Below are 18448 nucleotides of genomic sequence, written 5' to 3'. Positions count from 1 at the left end.
GTTTGAGGCCATCCTGGGCTATATGCAATCCTATCTCAAAAAATAGATAGATATTATTCTTTATCTGATTATATCCAACAGTAACTTTGAAATAAGGTATCATTAGTAGTGTAGCCATAACATTTTAAGAGTACCTAGTCTCAGAAATGAGAATTTCAGAGAATATGATAGGGTTTTTCATTTCTACTTACATTGCCAACAACCACAAGGGATCTTATATTCACTTCAGGGTAGTATTTGTCTATACTGTCTCCAAATAAATTATTGACTACAAGAGTATTCATTGATCATTTTATCCTGAAACGTAACCTAGCTTTGTGTGGTGAAAGTACTAAGTCAGATATAATCAAATGGGAAGGTATTTAAGCAAAAATCCATATTTTTTGTCTGCTTGAATACAGAAAAAAATTATGACTACATCCATGTTATGGGTTAATTATGATGATATTGAAATGTCACTAATTTATTTTTCATTTGTATTAATATAGAAAATGGACTGTAGAGCCAGGTATGGTGGCGCACGCCTTTAATCCCAGCACTCGGGAGGCAGAGGTAGGAGGATCACCATGTGAGTTTGAGGCCACCCTGAGAATGCAAAGTGAATTCCAGATCAGCCTGAGCTAGAGTGAAACCCTACCTTGAGAAACCAAAAAAAAAAAAAAAGAAAGAAAGAAAATGGACTGTAATTTGTTGCTAACATGGCATCTAAAGGTTCTGTGGTTTGGATGTAAAATGTCCTCCATAGACTCATGTGTTTGAATACTCAAGTCCCAGTTGGTGGTTCAGTTTTGGAAGGGTGTTGAACCTTCACAAGGGAGAACCTTGGTGGAGAAAGTACATCTCTAGGGAGGTAGGTCTTGAGGGTTTATAACCCAGCTCCATTTCTGTTCTCTCTCTCTTTACTTTCTGCCTGATGTGGCCAAGTGACCCTGGTTTTCTGGTCTCTGGCAATGTGACCCTGGTTTTCTGGTCCCCTCCTGTTTTCCTGACTATTATAGACTATACTCCCTGGAACTGTAAGCCTAGTTAAACCCTTTCCTTCCAAAAACAGTATCTGGTTGTATATTTTGTCCCAACAATAAGAAACTAACTGATACAGGTATGAATCACCTGAATAAAAAGAAATCATTTCTCACATTTTAGATATTTTACATGAAAAAATCATGAGTTTTGACTATGAAACAAATTCCATGAATAAGATTACACAAGATAGTAGTCTGTTAAGGCGGGACTACTAAAAGCATTAAGACTTGAGTACTGGCTATTAAAGTAAGTAAATGGCAATAATATAAACTTAAATACATGCCAAAAAACATTTTCCAGAGGACTGGGATTGTAACAATACCATTAATGAGGGTAAAGTGGCCTTAATGCAATTTGCACTTTCTAAAGTTTCAAAAAGAGGCTTTGAGTTAGTGCATTATTAATGTTCTGAACATCTGGTGCTGCGTAAAAGCTACGAACATTGAGCAAGTGCAGGGTTCTGACATTGCCTCCCTAGTGGGATACTGGGTTTAAGAAGTCTGAAAAACAAAAATGATAATGTCCAGATAAGACACAGACATTCCAAAGCATATTTTAATTTGTGAGATGTGACTTTTTTAAAAAAGCCTCTAAGGTTAACAAATTGAAGTGATGTGATTACCAATTGGCAAATTAAACCATCTAGTCTCTATATGTGACTGATATTTACCCTTTATAAAGTCTAATATATCAGCAGAAATACCTCACATCCCTTCTTTCTTTGTCATTTCTTTTCTTAATTTTCTTAACTAATGTTAGAGCTTATCAATTTTATTGATCTTTAAAAAACTCTTTTTTTTTTTTTTAAGTGACTTAGTGTTCTGCCTTCTCTCTTAACTTCTGCTAATTTTTTTTAAGTGGGTATCAAGCCCAGGGCATCATACTTGCTAGATAAATATTCTACCACTGAATTAAGACAGTGTGACAATAGTTGCCCAGACTGGCCTAGAACACAGTCTGTAAACCAGGCAGTACATATTCTGTAGAGTAAGCAGGTCTTGAACTTATCGCAAACTTTCTCAAGCACACAAGTAACTAGGATTATGGGCCTTTGCTACAAGACCCAGTTGTATTTCTTTATTTTGTTTGTTTGTTTTTTGAGGTAGGGTGCTAACCTGAAATTCACTGTGTAGACTCAGGCTGGCCTTGAACTCATGGTGATCTTCCTACCTCTACTTCCCAAGTGCTGGGATTAAAGGTGGGCCCCACCATGCCTGGCTTGTAATTTTTTCCTTTACCGTATTTTTTAAAGTAATTTTTAATTTTATTTTCTTTATTTATTAGAGGCAGAGAGAGGGAGACAGAGAGAATGGGTGTGCCAGGGCCTCTAGCCACTGCAAATGAACTCCAGACACATGTGCCACCTTGTGCATCTGGATAACGTGGGTCCTGGGGAATCAAGCCTGGGTCCTTTGGCTTTGCAGACAAATGCCTTAACCACTAAGCCATCCCACCATCCCCCTTTATCTTTTTTTTTTTTTTTTTTTTGCTTGTGTGTGTGTGTGCAGGTGTGAGTAATGTGTGTGTGGTGTGGTATGTGCCCATACAGTGCCCCATGTACTCTCCTGTGGTAGCTGGAGCAGAACATTGGCTGTCCTATTCAATCTTTCTTCTGCTAGTTCTTTGAGCTGGAGTCTTACTGATTAGTGAGCTTGCCATTTTTTTTTTTTTAATGTTCTCTGGTGATTTTTGGGTCTCTGATCCCCTGCAGAATGGGTTATAGATGTGTGGATCCTGAGGATCAAACTCAAGCAGTCTCGGGCCCTCATGCTTGCATAGTAAATACTCTTAACTGCTGAGCAATTCTTCCAGCCCTGGCTTTCTTTTTTAATGTAAACATTCATATTTACCTATACACTTCCTTCTGAGTATTGTTTTTGTTGCATCCCGTACTTTTGGTATGTTGTGTTTCATTTTTGTTAGTCTCAAGATAATTTCATAATTTTCCTTTTGATTTCTTTTTCTGTTCCATGATCATTGTTTGAAAGTATAATGTTGGAAATGGGGTAGAACTGGAACATATTAAGTGTGATAACCCAGGATCAGGGAGACAAATAACATGTGTTCTCTCTCACATGTAGATTCTAGCTTCTGATCTTTACATATGTGTAGTTATGTGAGAATAAGTGTGGGTAGAAGCTGGAAAACTAGAAAGGTGCCCATGACTTGGTGGAATAGGCGTTTAAGGTAGGGATTTAGTTGTGGAATAGAACATATGTGATGTAAAAGTGGAAAGGTGAATACTGAAGGTGGAAGGGTATATGGTCAGAGAGCAAGAAAGAAAGAAAGAAGAGCAAGGGAGGGAGAATCAATCGAAGTCATGTCTTAAAATACTATAAAGAAATCTATTATGGAACTGAGTGTGGTGAACTTGCCTTTAATCCTAGCACTCAGGAGGCAGTGGTAGGAGGATGGCTGTGAGTTTGAGGCCACTCTGAGCCTACATAGTGAATTCCAGGTCAGCCTGGGCTAGAGTGAGACCCTATCTTGAACAACCAAAAAGAAAAAGCTATTATGTAATAATTAAAAATTAAATATCTCATTTTTCACATATTTATTAATTCTTTAGGTTCCCCCCCCCCCATTACTGAGTTCTTGTTTCATTCTGTTGTGGTTGGGAAAGATTCATGATAATAATTTCAATCCTGTTAAATTTATTGATTCACTTTTTGACCTAATAATCTATCCTAGAGAATATACTGTATGCATTTGAGAAGAATTAGTATCTGCTACTATTCAGTAGAATTTCCCATATAGCTGTTAGATTCTTCTGTCTCTAGAGTTTTCCATTTTGCTTTAATATCTTATCTATCATTGAAGCTGGGATGTTGAAATCTCCTACCATTATTGTGTTCTGTCTGTTTCCCCCTTTGGTTCTGTCAGTATGTGCTTGAAATGGTTTGATTTTCTCATTTGGGTGCATATAGCTTTATACTTGCTCAATGTTCTTGGTAAAGTGGCCTGTTTATCCTTATAGGAAGAATGTCTCTGTGACAGTTTGGCTCAGTCTGTTTAGTCTAATCCATGTGTTCCTTGAATGGATACTATTTATTCAGTACATCTTTTCCAGCTTACACTTTCAGCCTATTTATAACCTTTTATTTAAAGTGAGTCACTTGTAGTTTTTTTGAGGTAGGGTCTCACTCTAGCCTAGGCTGTTCTGGAACTCTCTCTCCATAGTTCTAGGATGGCCTTGAGCTCACAGCTATCCTCCTACCTTTGTCTTGAGAGTGTTGGGATTAAAGACCTGTGCCACCATGCCCTGTGAGTCATTTATTTTTAGCATATAATTAGATTAAGTTTTTGACTTGTTCAACTTCTTTGTGTCTTTTGACTGGGAATTTTAATCCATTCAAGCTTAAAGTAATAACTGATAGAGAAGGAATTAATAATTCTGTGTTTTATTGTTTTCTTTCTTTCTTTTCTTTCTTTTTTTTTTGGTTTTTCGAGGTAGGGTTTCATTCTAGCCCAGGCTGACTTGGAATTCACTCTGTACTCTCAGGGTGGCCTTGAACTCACAGTGATCCTCCTACCTCTGCCTCCGGAGTGCTGGGATTAAAGTTGTGTGCCACCACACCCGGCTTATTGTTTTCTTTTTTAAAAAACATTATTTATTTGAGAGAGAGGGAGAAAGAGGCAAATAGAGAGAAAATGGGCATTCTAGGGCCTCCAGCCGCAGTAAAAAAACTCCAGAAGCATGCAACACCTTGTGTATCTGGCTTACATGGGTTCTGGGGGATCAAACCTGGGCCCTTTGGCTTTGCAGGCAAGTACCGTAACTGCTTAGTCATCTCTCCAGCTCTCTTTTATTGTTTTCTGCCAATCTGTAACCTAGATCTCTCCTTTTCTCTCTTCCTGGCTTATTTTTCCATAAAACAAACCATAGCTTAATAATATTCATCTGTATTTAGAGAATTAGAATAGTTCTTCCTGTTTAATTAAAGTGAATTTGAGTTTTTTTTAAAAAGAATATCCTTTTATTATTATTATTATTTTGGTATTTCAAGGTAGGGTCTCACTTTAGCTCAGGCTGACCTGGAATTCACTCTGTAGTATCAGTGTGGCCTCGAACTCATGATGATCCTCCTACCTTTGCCTCCCAAGTGCTGGGATTAAAGGCATGTGCCACGATGCCTGGCTTATTTTTATTTTTGAGAGAGAGGAAGAAAGAGGCAGAGAGAGAGAGAGAGAGAGAGAGAAAATGAGAATGGGTGCACCAAGGCCTTTCAGCTGCTGTGGACAAACTCCAGATACATGTGCCCCCTTGTGCATATTTGTGACATTGCATGCTCATGTCACTTTTGCATCTGGCTATCCGTGACCTAGAGATTTGAACAAGTGTCGTCAGGCTTCGCAGGCAAGCGCCTTAACCACTAAGCCATCTCTCCAGCCAGAGTTTTTTTTTTTTTTTTTTTTTTTTTGAGACAGGGTTTTGCTGTGCAGCCCAGGTTAGCTTCAAACTTGGAATCTTCCTGTCTTAGCTGCCTACATGCTGGGATTTTAGGTGGGTTTTATACCAAGCTAACATTGAGTGGTGACTACATGAGGAAAACAGTGTGCTCAAGTTATAAAATGTGGACTAGCAATAAGGTTTTAAGATTTTTTTTTTATTTTTATTTTTGGTTTTTTGAGGCAGGGACCTGCTCTAGCCCAGGCTGACCTGGAATTCACTATGTAGTCTTAGGGTGGCCTCAAACAGTGATCCTCCTACCTGTGTCTCCAGAGTTCTGGGATTAAAGGCATGTGCTGCCATGCCCGGCCAAGGTTTTAAGATTTTTTTAAAAAATATTTATTTGACAGAGAAAGAGGGAGAGAGAGAGAATGGGCACACCAGGGCCTCCAGCCACTGTAAATGAATTCCAGATGCATGTGCCCCCTTGTGCATCTGGCTTACATGGGTCCTGGAGTCCTTTGGCTTTGCAGGCAAATACCTTAACTGCTAAGCCGTCCCTCCAGCCCGGTTTAAGATTTTTATGCAAACCTCTACTGCAAGGTAGGAAAATGCAGCCCTGTATTTGTTGTGTCTGTTTCTCCTCTTTGCTTTTGTCTACTTCTTCAGTTATAATATAAGTTATATAATTATTAGATGCTAACAATTTTGTTTAAAAATTAAGTAAAATTGCCAGGCATGGTGGCACACAACATTAATCCCAGTACTTGGGAGGCAGAGGTAAGAGGATCACCGTGAGTCACAGGCCATCCTGAGACTACATAGTGAATTCCAGGTCAGCCTGAGCTAGAGTGAAACCCTACCTTGGAAAGCCAAAAAAAAGTTAAGTAAAATTAGGGGTTTGAAAGATGACTTAGTGGTTAAAGGGCTTACCTGTGAAGCCAAAGGACTCAGGTTGAATTCCCCAGAACCCATGTAAGCCAGATGCACAAGGTAGTACATGTGTCCAGAGTTTGTTTGTAGTGGCTGGAGGCCCTGGTGTGCCCATTCTTTCTCCATCTGCCTCTTTTCTCTTTCTCTCTCAAATAAGTAAATAAAATTTTCAGTAAAATTGTTTGGGCTTGGTGTTGCACGCCTATAATCCCAGCACTTGGAAGGCAGAATTATATCCCCAGGCCTTTTATAAAACAAATAGTTGGTGGGAAGGAGGTTTGAATCAGGGTCATACTCTAGCCCAGGCAGGTTTGGAACTAACTCACTATGATCCTCCTATCTCAGCCTTCCCTGTGCTGTGATTAGGGAATAAGCCACCATACCTGGTTTAAATTTAAATTTTTTCTTTTTTCTTTCTTTCTTTTTTTTTTTTTTTTTTTTTTGAGGTAGGGCTTCACTCTAGCCCAGGTTGATGTGGAATTCACTGGTTAATATCAAGGTGGCCCTGAACTCATGGTGATCTTCCAACCTCTGCCTCGTGAGTGCTGGGATTAAAGGCATGCACCACCACGCCTGGCTAAATAGTGACACACACCTTTAATCCCAGCACTCGGGAGGCAGAGTATCAACAATGTAAATTTGTAATAGGTTTCATCTGGCTTTATATATTCTAGAGATATTTTTATTGTATTCTAAACTAGCTATCCAGTAAAGAAATTTGAATAATTTGCTGTTATTCTGAGCTTTAGTGGCATTTTGTTTACTTTCACTTTATTGATTTTATAGTAGCATATTTTCTAATTGAAGACCTAGTGTGACCCTTCCATATACACTGTTACTCTGAATATTATCAGGGGATTTTTCTCATATTTTCTAAGCCCTGGCACAAGACTTGTATCCAGAAACTGTGAATTAAGAAACAAATTCTAGAGGAGCCGGGCATGGTGGTGCACGCCTTTAATCCCAGCACTTGGGAGGCAGAGGTAGGAGGATCACCGTGAGTTCAAGGCCACCCTGAGACTACAGAGTTAATTCCAGGTCAGCCTGGGCCAGAGTGAGACCCTACCTCATAAGACCAAAAAAAAAAAAAAAAAAAAAAAAAAAAATTCTAGTAGTCAATTCATGAGGCACTTCAAACAGAAAAGGCTTAACTCAGTGAGAGCCTAGAGGATATTTTGTTTTGTTTTGTTTGTGTTAACAGTAACATAATGGTATAGGGAGTTTTAAGTATTAATCAACAAAACCTTCTTCATTGAATAAAACAATGAGCTATTTTACTAGTGATATATAATTTGATTTATTCTTTTTTTTAATTTTTATTAACATTTTCCATGATTATAAAATATATCCCATGGTAATTCCCTCCCTCCCCACCCCCACACTTTCCCATTTGAAATTCCATTCTCCATCATATTACCTCCCCACTACAATCATTGTAATTACATATATACAGTATCAACCTATTAAGTATCCTCCTCCCTTCCTTTCTCCACCCTTTATGTCTCCTTTTCAACTTACTGGCCTCTGCTACTAAGTATTTTCATTCTCACACAGAAGCCCAGTCATCTGTAGCTGGGATCCACATATGGGAGAGAACATGTGGCGCTTGGCTTTCTGGGCCTGGGTTACCTGACTGATTTATTCTTAAGAGGCATATTGATGAAATCATAAATAAGGGGCTGGAGCGATAGCTTAGCAGTTAAGGTGCTTTCCGGCAAAGCCAAAGGACCCAGGTTCGGCTCTCTAGTGCTCATAGAAAGCCAGATGCACAAGGTGGCACATGCATTTGGAGTTAATTTGCAATGGCTAAGGGGCCCTAGTGTGCCCATTCTCTCTCTCTCTCTTGCCTGCTTTCAAATAAGAAATAAAATAAAATATTAAAAAAATAAGTAAACCAGCTCATGAAAATTAGTTGTCCGTAGTTTAGTAGCACTCATACATACGAGCGATTAAAACAATTAACTTTAATTGTCCTCTCTACCACTGTCGTTTTCTTTCTCATTCATCTGGCTCCTAGTTGTTAATTTATGTCTCTTTTCATTTGCTTCATCTCATTTTCTAGCATCTTGAAAAGGATACTTAATTCTTTGAGTTTCAAAACACATACATTTCAAGCTGTCAGTGTCTTTCCATGTATTGCCCTTGCTGTACAACACACACATTGATTTGTGAATGCTTTTTTTAACCATTCATATTTAAAGATTACATACATCCTATTGTATTTTCTTTTCTTACCTGTTTTGTTTTCATTTATAAATCTATGCTTTTATTTCTATAGCATAGATTCTTTAAAAGCCCCTTCTTTGAATTCAGTGTTCTTGTTGCTGAGTGTCAGGCACTCGCTTGCAAAGTCTGCCAGCCTGCTTTCCATTCCCAGGCCATCCCTTAGACCAGATGCAATAAATAGCACAAAGATAGGGTGTTTGAATAACCTATTATTTTTAAATTATTTAAATTTTTTTATCTATTTATGAGAAGGAGGGGGAATGGCTGCACCGTAGCCTCCAGGCATTGCAAACAAACTCCAGATGCATGTGCCACCTTTTGGGTACTGGGGAATTGAACCCATGTCCTTAGGCTTTGCAGGCAAGTGCCCCAACTGCTGAGCCATCTCTCCAGCCCTGACAAACTTCTTTTTTTAAAAAATATTTATTTAAGAGAGAGAGAAAGAGAAAGGGGAAGAGATGAATGGGCATGCCAGGACCTCTAGCTGTTGCAATCAAACTCCACACGCATGTGCCACCTTGTGCATCTAGCTTACATGGGTCCTGGGAAATTGAACCTAGATCCTTTGGCTTTGCAGGCAGGCACCTTAACCGCTGAGCCATCTCTCTGGCCCTGTCTTAACTTTTTAAAAAAATTAAATTAAATTTTTATTTATTTGAGAGAGAAGGAGGTGGGGGGAGGGGAGAGAATGGGCACACCAGGGTCTATAGCTGCTGGAAATGAACTCCAGACACATGTGCCACCTTGTGCTTATGTGGTTTTGGGGAATCGAAGCTAGGACCTTTGGCTTTGCAGGCAAGTGCCTTAACTGCTTAGCCATCCCTCCAGCCCTAACCTGTTTTAAGATTGTATTAGTGTTGAATCTTTTCCAGCTGACTTTATGATTTGTTTTTAATATAACATTCTGTTATTAAGATATGCTTCAGTATGATAAAGACCGAAATTTGTTTAACTTTTTTATAATCTAGCCTATATTTATAACCTATAAATATTCCATTTGTGCCTGAATCTCTATTTATATATTTATTCTATTTGGATTATTAATGATGATCAGATTTTCAAGTAGTGAGCTTATCTACTTACATATTTAGTAAAATGATCTCTAAGAATCTTCATTATTGTTTAACGATATTAAGGAATTTTACTTTCAATGAATAAGAAAATATCCATTTTAGGGATTGAGCAGTGAAGTGTAGCTTTCTGGTAAAACACATCCTTAGCATGCTCAAAGCCTTAAATTTGATTCCTAGTACTGGAAAAAAAGTCAATTTAAATATTAAATGAGTATTCTTTTCTTCTTTTGCAATTGCTAGGGTAGCAGTAGTGTTAATGGTAGTAGCAATGTTATTAGTAGCAACTGCTAATACTCAATTGCTACTGTGGTTGAGACACTATTCAAACTTCTTCAAATCTTCTAATGAATTTATCCCAGTAGCAGCTCTATGAAATAACTTTATTTTATAGATGAGAGACACTGGTTAATATGTTTACTATAGTCACATTGTAGTTAAATTGGCCCTAAACAAAGGTAAGTTTGCTGGGATAGACACACAAAGATAATTTGTTCTTTTCCTGTTTTAGTTATTAGAGAAATTAAGAGAGCGTTGGCTTTACACTGGCTTGTGGAATAATTTGGAGTCAGTGAAGACTGTCATCGTAGAGCCACAAGGAGGAGAAAAGACTGATTTTGATGAGTTATTGCAGACATACTATGACGCTATCAAGTACAAAGGAGAGAAAGGTAATTGGAAATAATTTCATGGTCAATGGAAAGGTTTTTTTTTTGTTAATTATAAAGCAAGAAGTTAGTGTTATCAGAATTTCTTGTATATTATCTTTTTAAGTGAATTGCATTTGAGAAGAATTATGTTTTATAATCTCAGGTGAAAAGAAAATTGGTTAGGTTAGTCCCCTCTTTCCCCCAAACAACCCCACCACCTTTGTTTAGAGTGGTCCTGTATCAGTTATTTTATTGCTGGGACAAAATACCCAACCAGGAGCATCTTAGGGAGGGAAAGAGTTTACTTCGGCTATAATGCCAGCGAGTCGAGTCCACCATGGTGGAAAAAGCCTGGCAGGTTCAAGAAACTGACCACATCAGCAGGAGAAAGTAAAGAGAATAGCAAGCATTCTGGACTACACAGACCTCAAAGCTTACTCTCAGTGACACATTTCTTCCAGCAGGGCTCCTGTTCCGGAAGGTTCCACAACCTTCCCAAACAGTGCCACCAGTGGAAATTAAGTATTCAAACACACAAGACATTGGGAGACAGTTTTACATTCAGCCCATCACAGGTTTCCTACGAGTATGTGTGTATTCAGGGATCCCACTGTGTGCCTTACACGTCACCTTACACATCATATTTTGTGCAAAAGAAGGCAGTTAGGACAGGTAGAAGTATGTGCAGTACTAACCAAGCCAGACATAACGTTGATACAAATAACATAGTTCGTGTTTATATCCTATCAAATAAAATAAGCAAACTTCTGTTTTCAAAACATAACTAAGGAGCCGAGCGTGGCATTTCTCGCCTGTAACTCAGCACAGGAGGCCGAGACAGGAGGATGGCACGTTCAGGGCCCACCTAGGCTCAGACCGTATCTCAGAACAACAAAGAGCAACTGAGGACTCAACTTCCAGGCTAGTGAATGTCCATGGACGGGTTTGATGTGAGGACTAATAATAGCAGCAATTTAGGAGCAGTCCAGCACTGACAATACTGTAGCATCATTGTTAATACTTGTAACGATGAGGTTATCGTCACCTTGGGGAGTCTGTAGTCCCAACACTTAGGAAGCAAAGGCAAGAAGACTGAGTTCAAGGCCAGCCTGGGTGACATACCGAGACTGTCTCACAGAAACAAACAACAACAACAAAACAGGTATGGTGGTACATGCCTATAATCCCTGCAGTCTAGAGGCTGAAGCAAGAGGAATGTTGCCAGTTTGAGATCATTCTGGGCTACATAGTGAGTACCACACCATTCCGGGTTCTGTAGCAAGGCCCTGTCTTAACAACAACCACAGAGTGTATATATATAGGGTCCCCTGTGTGTATTTGCTTCCGAATATAATAATGTGCTCTGAAACTTTTACTTTCTGGCAATAAAGGTAATGATTTAAGCTTCAAGTTTTTCGTAATTTCTGAGTTAACATGTAAGCTGCCGCTGTGGTGTGATTTAACTATATAAGCTATTTCAGGAGTGACTAGATCGTAAATTGGCTTGCTGCCATATTGTATATAATTTTGTTTGCCTTACTTTTTTTTTTTTAAAGATAATTAACTTTAAAAACTACATCTCATAAAACAATCTCTTACTAAGTTTGTTAGTAGGAATCATAATTAGTCTTTACAAAGTGACAAGAGTAAGCAACATCTGAGAATTCTGAGTGTGCTTTAATATTTGTTTTTTTCCTGTTGCTTGAGATGGAGCCCTTCTCATCGCAGTGTGTCGTGGCAAAGTGAGCGAGGGTCTGGATTTTGCAGATGACAATGCGCGTGCTGTCATTACAATAGGAATTCCTTTTCCAAATGTGAAAGACCTGCAGGTAGGCCATCAAAGCTCTATAAAGTTGTTTTTTTTTTTTTTTTTTTGGTTTTTCGAGGTAGGGTCTCACTCTAGCCCAGGCTGACCTGGAATTCACTATGGAGTCTCAGGGTGGCCTTGAACTCACAGCGATCCTCCTACCTCTGCCTCCCAAGTGCTGGGATTAAAGGCGTGCGCCACTACGCCCGGCTTAAAGTTTTGTTATATATTTATACTTCTAAGTTTTTGGTAAAATTAATTATATGTTTTTCGTGTATCCTTACACATTTTCTTTTGAATCTCTGAACTTTGAATGAGTTAGTTTTAGTAGAAAATGTTTATTTTATTTTTAAATTTTTATTTATTTATTTGCGCACATGTGTGTGTGTGTGTGCATGCACATGTGTGCAAGGAAGGAGTGTGGGGGCCATAGTCTCTTGCTACTACTGTTTTGCTCCCTGGGTGTAATTTACAGAACATGGTGGCTCACACCTTCAAACCTAGCACTTGGGAGGCTGAAATTGGAGTTTGCTTTGAGTTTGAGGCTAGCCTGGGCTAGGGTGAGACTGTGCCTCAAAACAACAAAGTGATTTCCATCCTGTGGTCGCTGGTCAGGAGCATCAGTATTACCTGTGAATTTGATAGAAACAGATTGCCAGTCTCCAACTAGACTTCCTAAGTTGGAAACCCTTGATGTGAGAAGCTTATGACTGATGTTTTGTCAAGCTCCTGACAACAGACTCATAGGCTCCCTTGGGAACTCAAGGGTCCTTTCTTTGTCTAGCTCCTTTCTCCGCCACTGCCCTTCCCTTCAGATCTCATGATTTTAGCTGCTCCACAATCTAATCTTCTGCTTAGTAGGAACATTGCGCTCTGTTTATACTTCAGTGATGTCCTCTGTGTTCAGGCAGATTATGCCAGACTGGGAGGTGGGCAAAATGGATCTCCCAAATCAGTCTTGGTTTGTCGAATGTGTTTTCCTTGAAAATGTTGCTCAGTTTTTACTATTCCTTATAATGGAAGAGATATTTCTAGACCAGTTACCTAATCTTTTTTTAAAGAAATTATTTATTTGTTTATTTGAGAGAGAGGGAGACAGACAGACAGAGAAGATGGGTGCAACAGGGTCTCTAGCCACTGCAAACGAACTCTAGATGCATGTGCCATCTTGTGCATCTGGCTTACGTGGGACCTGGAGAATTGAACCTGGGTCCTTAAGCTTCGCAGGTACGCATCTTAACCACTAAGCCATCTCTCCAGCCCTATGACATATTCTTAAGCATCTTTCTGTCTACAATTAAGATACTGCTTTGTGGGTCTGGGGAGATGACTCAGTGGTTAAAGGACCTTGCTTGCAAAGCCTGCCTGCTTGAATTTGATTCCCTAATACCCTCATAAAGCCAGATGTACAAAGTGGCACATGTGTCTGGAGCTTGTTTGCAATGGAAAGAGGCCCTAGCCTACCCATGTTCATATTTCTCTTTCTCTTAAATTATTATCTATCTATTTTATCTATATTAAATTATTATCTATCTATCAATATAAACATAATAACATATTGTTTTGGCATATTTTTGCCACTCCTAGATGACACTAATAATAGTAATCATTTTATGATAAATAACCAATTGATAGTAACTATTAATATGACTCATAATTAGGCACTGTAGTGTTCTATAGTTAGAAGTTATGGAAGGGACTGTGCAGTACCCAGCAGCATCTGTGGTGGTTTGATTCAGGTGTTCCCCGTAAACTTAGGTGTTCTGAATGCTAGGTTCCCAGCTGATGGAGATTTGAGAATTAACATCTCCTGGAGGCCGTGTATTGTTGGGGGCAGGCTTATGGCTGTTATAGCCAGTTTCCCCATGCCAGTGTTTGGCACACTCTCCTGTTGCTGTTGTTCACTTTATGTTGGCCAGGGGGTTATGTCCACCCTCTGCTCGTGCCATCGTTTTCCCTGCCACCATGGAGCTTCCCCTTGAGCCTGTAAGCCAAAGTAAATCTCTTTTCCCACAAGCTGCTCTTGGTTGGGTGATTTCTACCAGCAATGCGAACCTGACTGCAACAGCATCTTGATGTCCCATCTAATGCATTGTAGAACGTAACAAGTGAGAGGCTGTCTAATTTAATTAGACTGGCTGTCACTCTTTGTCTCAGTTTTCTACTGCTGTGCAACAAGTTATCACATAGTAGCTCAGAACAACACATGCTTGCCATCTCTGTGTTCATGAGTCTGACGTGGCTTGCCTGAGTTCTCTTCTCAGGGTTCTCAGGGTTCCACGAGGTTGCACTCTCATCTGGGGCTTGCGACCCTCTTCTAAGCCCATTCAGCTTATTAGTGGGATCCAGCGCCTTGCGGTTCTGAGCTGATGTTCTTCATAATTAGTTCCTTAGAGGCTGCTCGGAGTTCCTGTGAGATAGCCTCCTTGGAGGCCTTCTTATAGCATGGCGGGCTACGTCTTCCAAGTCTACAGGATGCTTCCTAGCACCAGTGAGCTAAGACGACTTAATCCTGAGAGCGGCTTCCTGTCCCTTCGCCGAACAGTGTAGCCTAATCAAGACAGTCACTGTCCCGTAGCCCTTGCTGTCTTCTATTGCCTAGATTGCAAGATATAGGTTCTGCCCTCACTCAAGAGAGTGTAGGTGTGACTGTCCCACCTTAGACTGTGTCTGCCGTACTCTTTGTTTTCTATAAATGGAGATGATAGACCAATGATTCCCATAGTTGTCGCCTCCAAAACTGCTTCCAATGACTGTTTCTTTTTTAGTATTCATACTAAGTATACTGTGCAGAAATGAATGGAAGCTATTTATGATTAAAAAATTTTAATATGCAGAAGTGATACAGGGTATCTGTCTTTTATTTGAATTTACATTTTAAAGGGTTCAGATCAGTATCTGAGTTAGAAAAGTGATTTGAGCAGGAAAAAGAAGGCAAGGACATTAAGTTTATGATACCAGTTTTTTTTTTTTTCTTAAAAATAAGAAAGATCACGAAAATAAAATTTTAAACATAGCTTAAAATACTAACTTAAGACTTTACAGTCTCAATAGCCGAGTTTGGTTTTTCAGAGAGGCAGGAAAATGTGTGTTGGAGCCAAAAATATGACTTCTTTGGCTGTGACCAGGATTTCCTCTTCCCACCTTGGGGACTAGAAAGTAGAGGTAGGAAAATTTCATTTTGGAGCCAAGTGTGACTTGTTTAGTTCAAGTCATAATTTATTACACATACCTCGGGGATCTGAAAATAAAGAAACCCACTATGAAATGTTGATAATGGGCCACTCTGAAGGGCAAGCATTAAGCTACTTTCCCAGCGAGGATTTTTTTTTTTATACTTCCACCTTTCCCAGATGCTTCTGATCATTCTACTTAATCGTATAATAGTTTCAAAGAAAACTTTTCTCTGCACTAGACCGAAGCACTTGCAGGGCATGGATGTAAAGCAAGGCTTTTATGTGAGTAGAGGTCAGTGGAAAAGCATTACCAACAGAAAAATTATTTCCTTTAATACAACTAAGTCACGGTATAACAAGGCCGCCTTTTAAAAACCTTTGGCCAATTACAACTACAAAGGCTTTGACATTATAATTTAGGCACCCACATCTCAGGTCGATGGCATGACAAATTTGCGGACATGGTAAAGCATACTCAGATTCTCAAATGCCATTTTGTTTGCATTCCTTAATGTAGCTCATAGAAACATTCATCTAGAAACATTCTGAATAACATTGTGAATAATGTGCCTTTACTCCTTTGAGGAAAAATTTATAAGCCACGACATGTGGTTAAAATTTTTTGTACTTTAAAAATGAAGTGGTATGTTGAGGTTTTAATAATTGGCTTAATAAATTTTGATGATAATATTCATTGTCAGGTTCTTACGCCTAAAATCCCAGCACTCAAAGCAGAGGCAGGAGGAGATGGTAAGTTCAAGACCAGCTTGGGCTATGTAGCACATTAAAGGCTGTCCTTGGTTATTCAATGACACCCTGTCTCAAAAACAAAACAAAACAAAACAAAACAAAATCCCAGTGCTCTTAATAATTTAAAATTGTGAGCTCTACGGCTATATGTGGTGTGCATACTTAGCATCACAACACTCAGAGGTAGAGGTAGGAGGGTCTGGAGTTCAAGGTTATCTTCAGTGGCATAGCTAGTTTGAACATAGTGTAGGCTTCATGCAACCCTGTCTCAAAAAACAAACAAAAAAAGGTAATAAGCTTGATATTCCCCCCCCCAACCCCCGCCATAGGGTCTCTCTCTAGCCCAGGCTGACCTGGAATTCACTATGTAGTCTCAGGGTGGCCCCAAACTCTCGGTGATTCTCCTACCTCTGCCTCCCAAGTGCTGGGATTAAAGGCATGCACCACCATGTCCAGCTATTTGTGCTTTTCAGAAAGAAAACAAAAATTTTACTTGTGTTCAAGCAGAGAGAGAGAATGAGAATGGGTACACCAGGACCTCTAGCTGCTGCAAATGAACTCCAAATACATACACATTTGCATCTGGCTTTATGTGGCAAGTTTGGAATTGAATCCTGGTCCTTAGGCTTTGTAGGCAAGCGCCTTAATCACTGAGCCTTCTCTCCAGCCCCAATATTTGTGCTTTTTTAAAAAAAAAATTATTTATTTGAGAGTGACAGAGAGAGAAAGAGGCAGATAGAGAGTGAATGGGCGTGCCAGGGCCTCCAGCCACTGCAAACAAACTGCAGACGCGTGCGCCCCCTTGTGCATCTGGCTAACGTGGGTCCTGGGGAATGGAGCCTTGAACCGGGGTCCTTAGGCTTCACAGGCAAGCGCTTAACCACTAAGCCATCCCTCCAGCCCTGTTTGTGCTTTTTAAGCAGGATAACATCTTGAGTTATCTAACCTGTTTTGAGGTTTGTTTTCTTTCTGTTGTACTGGGGAGCCAACACAGGACTTCCTTCACTAGACAAGTGCTCTAAAGCTGATATGCCTGCCCTTAGTCCCCAACATAGGGTTTATTTGGAAACCATTTAAAATTCAGATAGTGATTTGAATATTAATCTTCATCTTTGCATTTAATAACCATTACAATTTTTTTAGTTTAGAAAACTCATCTCTAAATGTACTAAAGGATATATGTAGGTTTAAAAATCACATTAATGATTGTTGAGGCATCTCATTTATTTTTTACATTAATTATTGTTTTTGTAACAAATACACATTTATATAAATAGGTTGCCATGTCTGCCTGTATGTGAGCATTATATGAAACAGGAAAAGACAGATTATTTGTCCCAAAGGATCACAGCATTAAACCATGTTAATCTAGTACTTTTTAAAAGTTTGCTTGAGTTGGGTGTGGTGGCGCACGCTTTTAATCCCAGCACTTGGGAGGCAGAGGTAGGAGGATCACTGTGAGTTTGAGGCCAGACTGAGACTACTTAGTGAATTCCAGGTCAGCTTGGGCTAGAGTGAGACTCTACCTCAGGGAAAAAAAAAAAAAAGTTACTTGAGAGAAAGAGGGAGAGCGAAAGAGATTGAGTGTGTGTCTGTGTGCACCAGGACCTCTTGCTGCTGCAAGTGAACTCCACACCCATGTGCCACTTTGTTTATCTGATTTCATGTGGGTACTGGGGAATCAAACTCAAGCCTGAAGGCTTTGCAAGCAAGGATCTTTAACCACTGAGCCATCTAACCCACCCAATCTGTGCTTTTGTGTGTTAGAATATTATCAGATAATGGCAATATGAGAGCTCCGAAGTCTGGAAGACTTCTTTTGAGGAGAGCGATGTTCCTTTTTTACTTTTGTTATTTTGCTGCACTGTAAGCATTTGCATGTAGAATGAAGGTAGGGACATAGAGGACCTCAGTACATTAAGATGAACTTGATTTCAGAAGCAAGACCTTTTAGTGGATTCATTTGTTCCTTTTGAGTAGAGAGATCCACCCTTTGAATTACTTTATACATTTATGTTTTTGGTGTTTTGAGGTGGTGTCTCACTCTAGCCCAGCCCAGGCTGACCTGGAATTCACTATGTCATCTCAGGGTAGCCTTGAACTCACGGCAATCCTCCTACCTCTGCCTCCCAAGTGCTGGGAATAAAGGTGTGTGCCACCACTCCCAGTTCTAAATTTGTGTTTTTAAAAATATTCGTATTTATTTGAGAGAGCATATATGGGCATGCCAGGGCTTATTGCTACTGCAAACAAACTCCAGACACATGTGCCACTCTGTGCATCTGGCTTTCCATGAAGACTGGGGAGTTAAAGCTGGGACGTCAGGCATTGCCAGCAAGTTCTTTAGCTTTGCCACTAAGCCTTCTCCCCAGCCCTAATTTCTATTTCTATTTTGTGTGTGTGTGTGTGTGTGTGTGTGTGTG

The 18448-nt window shown here is 39.6% G+C and overlaps 1 protein-coding gene across 1 annotated transcript in view; it reads left to right on the top strand.

Annotated features, from left to right (window-relative positions):
* Brip1 (BRCA1 interacting helicase 1) overlaps positions 1-18448 on the top strand; it is a 149171-nt gene that overhangs the window by 85810 nt on the left and 44913 nt on the right. Inside the window, exons 15-16 of the mRNA XM_045159722.1 lie at positions 10154-10313; positions 12000-12121. Of these exons, the coding sequence (XP_045015657.1) occupies positions 10154-10313; positions 12000-12121 (282 nt within the window). The remainder of the gene's footprint in view (positions 1-10153; positions 10314-11999; positions 12122-18448) is intronic.

Source organism: Jaculus jaculus, chromosome 9 (genome assembly GCF_020740685.1).
Source record: "Jaculus jaculus isolate mJacJac1 chromosome 9, mJacJac1.mat.Y.cur, whole genome shotgun sequence".
NCBI classification, from domain to species: Eukaryota; Metazoa; Chordata; class Mammalia; order Rodentia; family Dipodidae; genus Jaculus; species Jaculus jaculus.
Note: the sequence above shows the minus strand (reverse complement) of the source record. Positions and strands in the feature narration are given on the sequence as shown.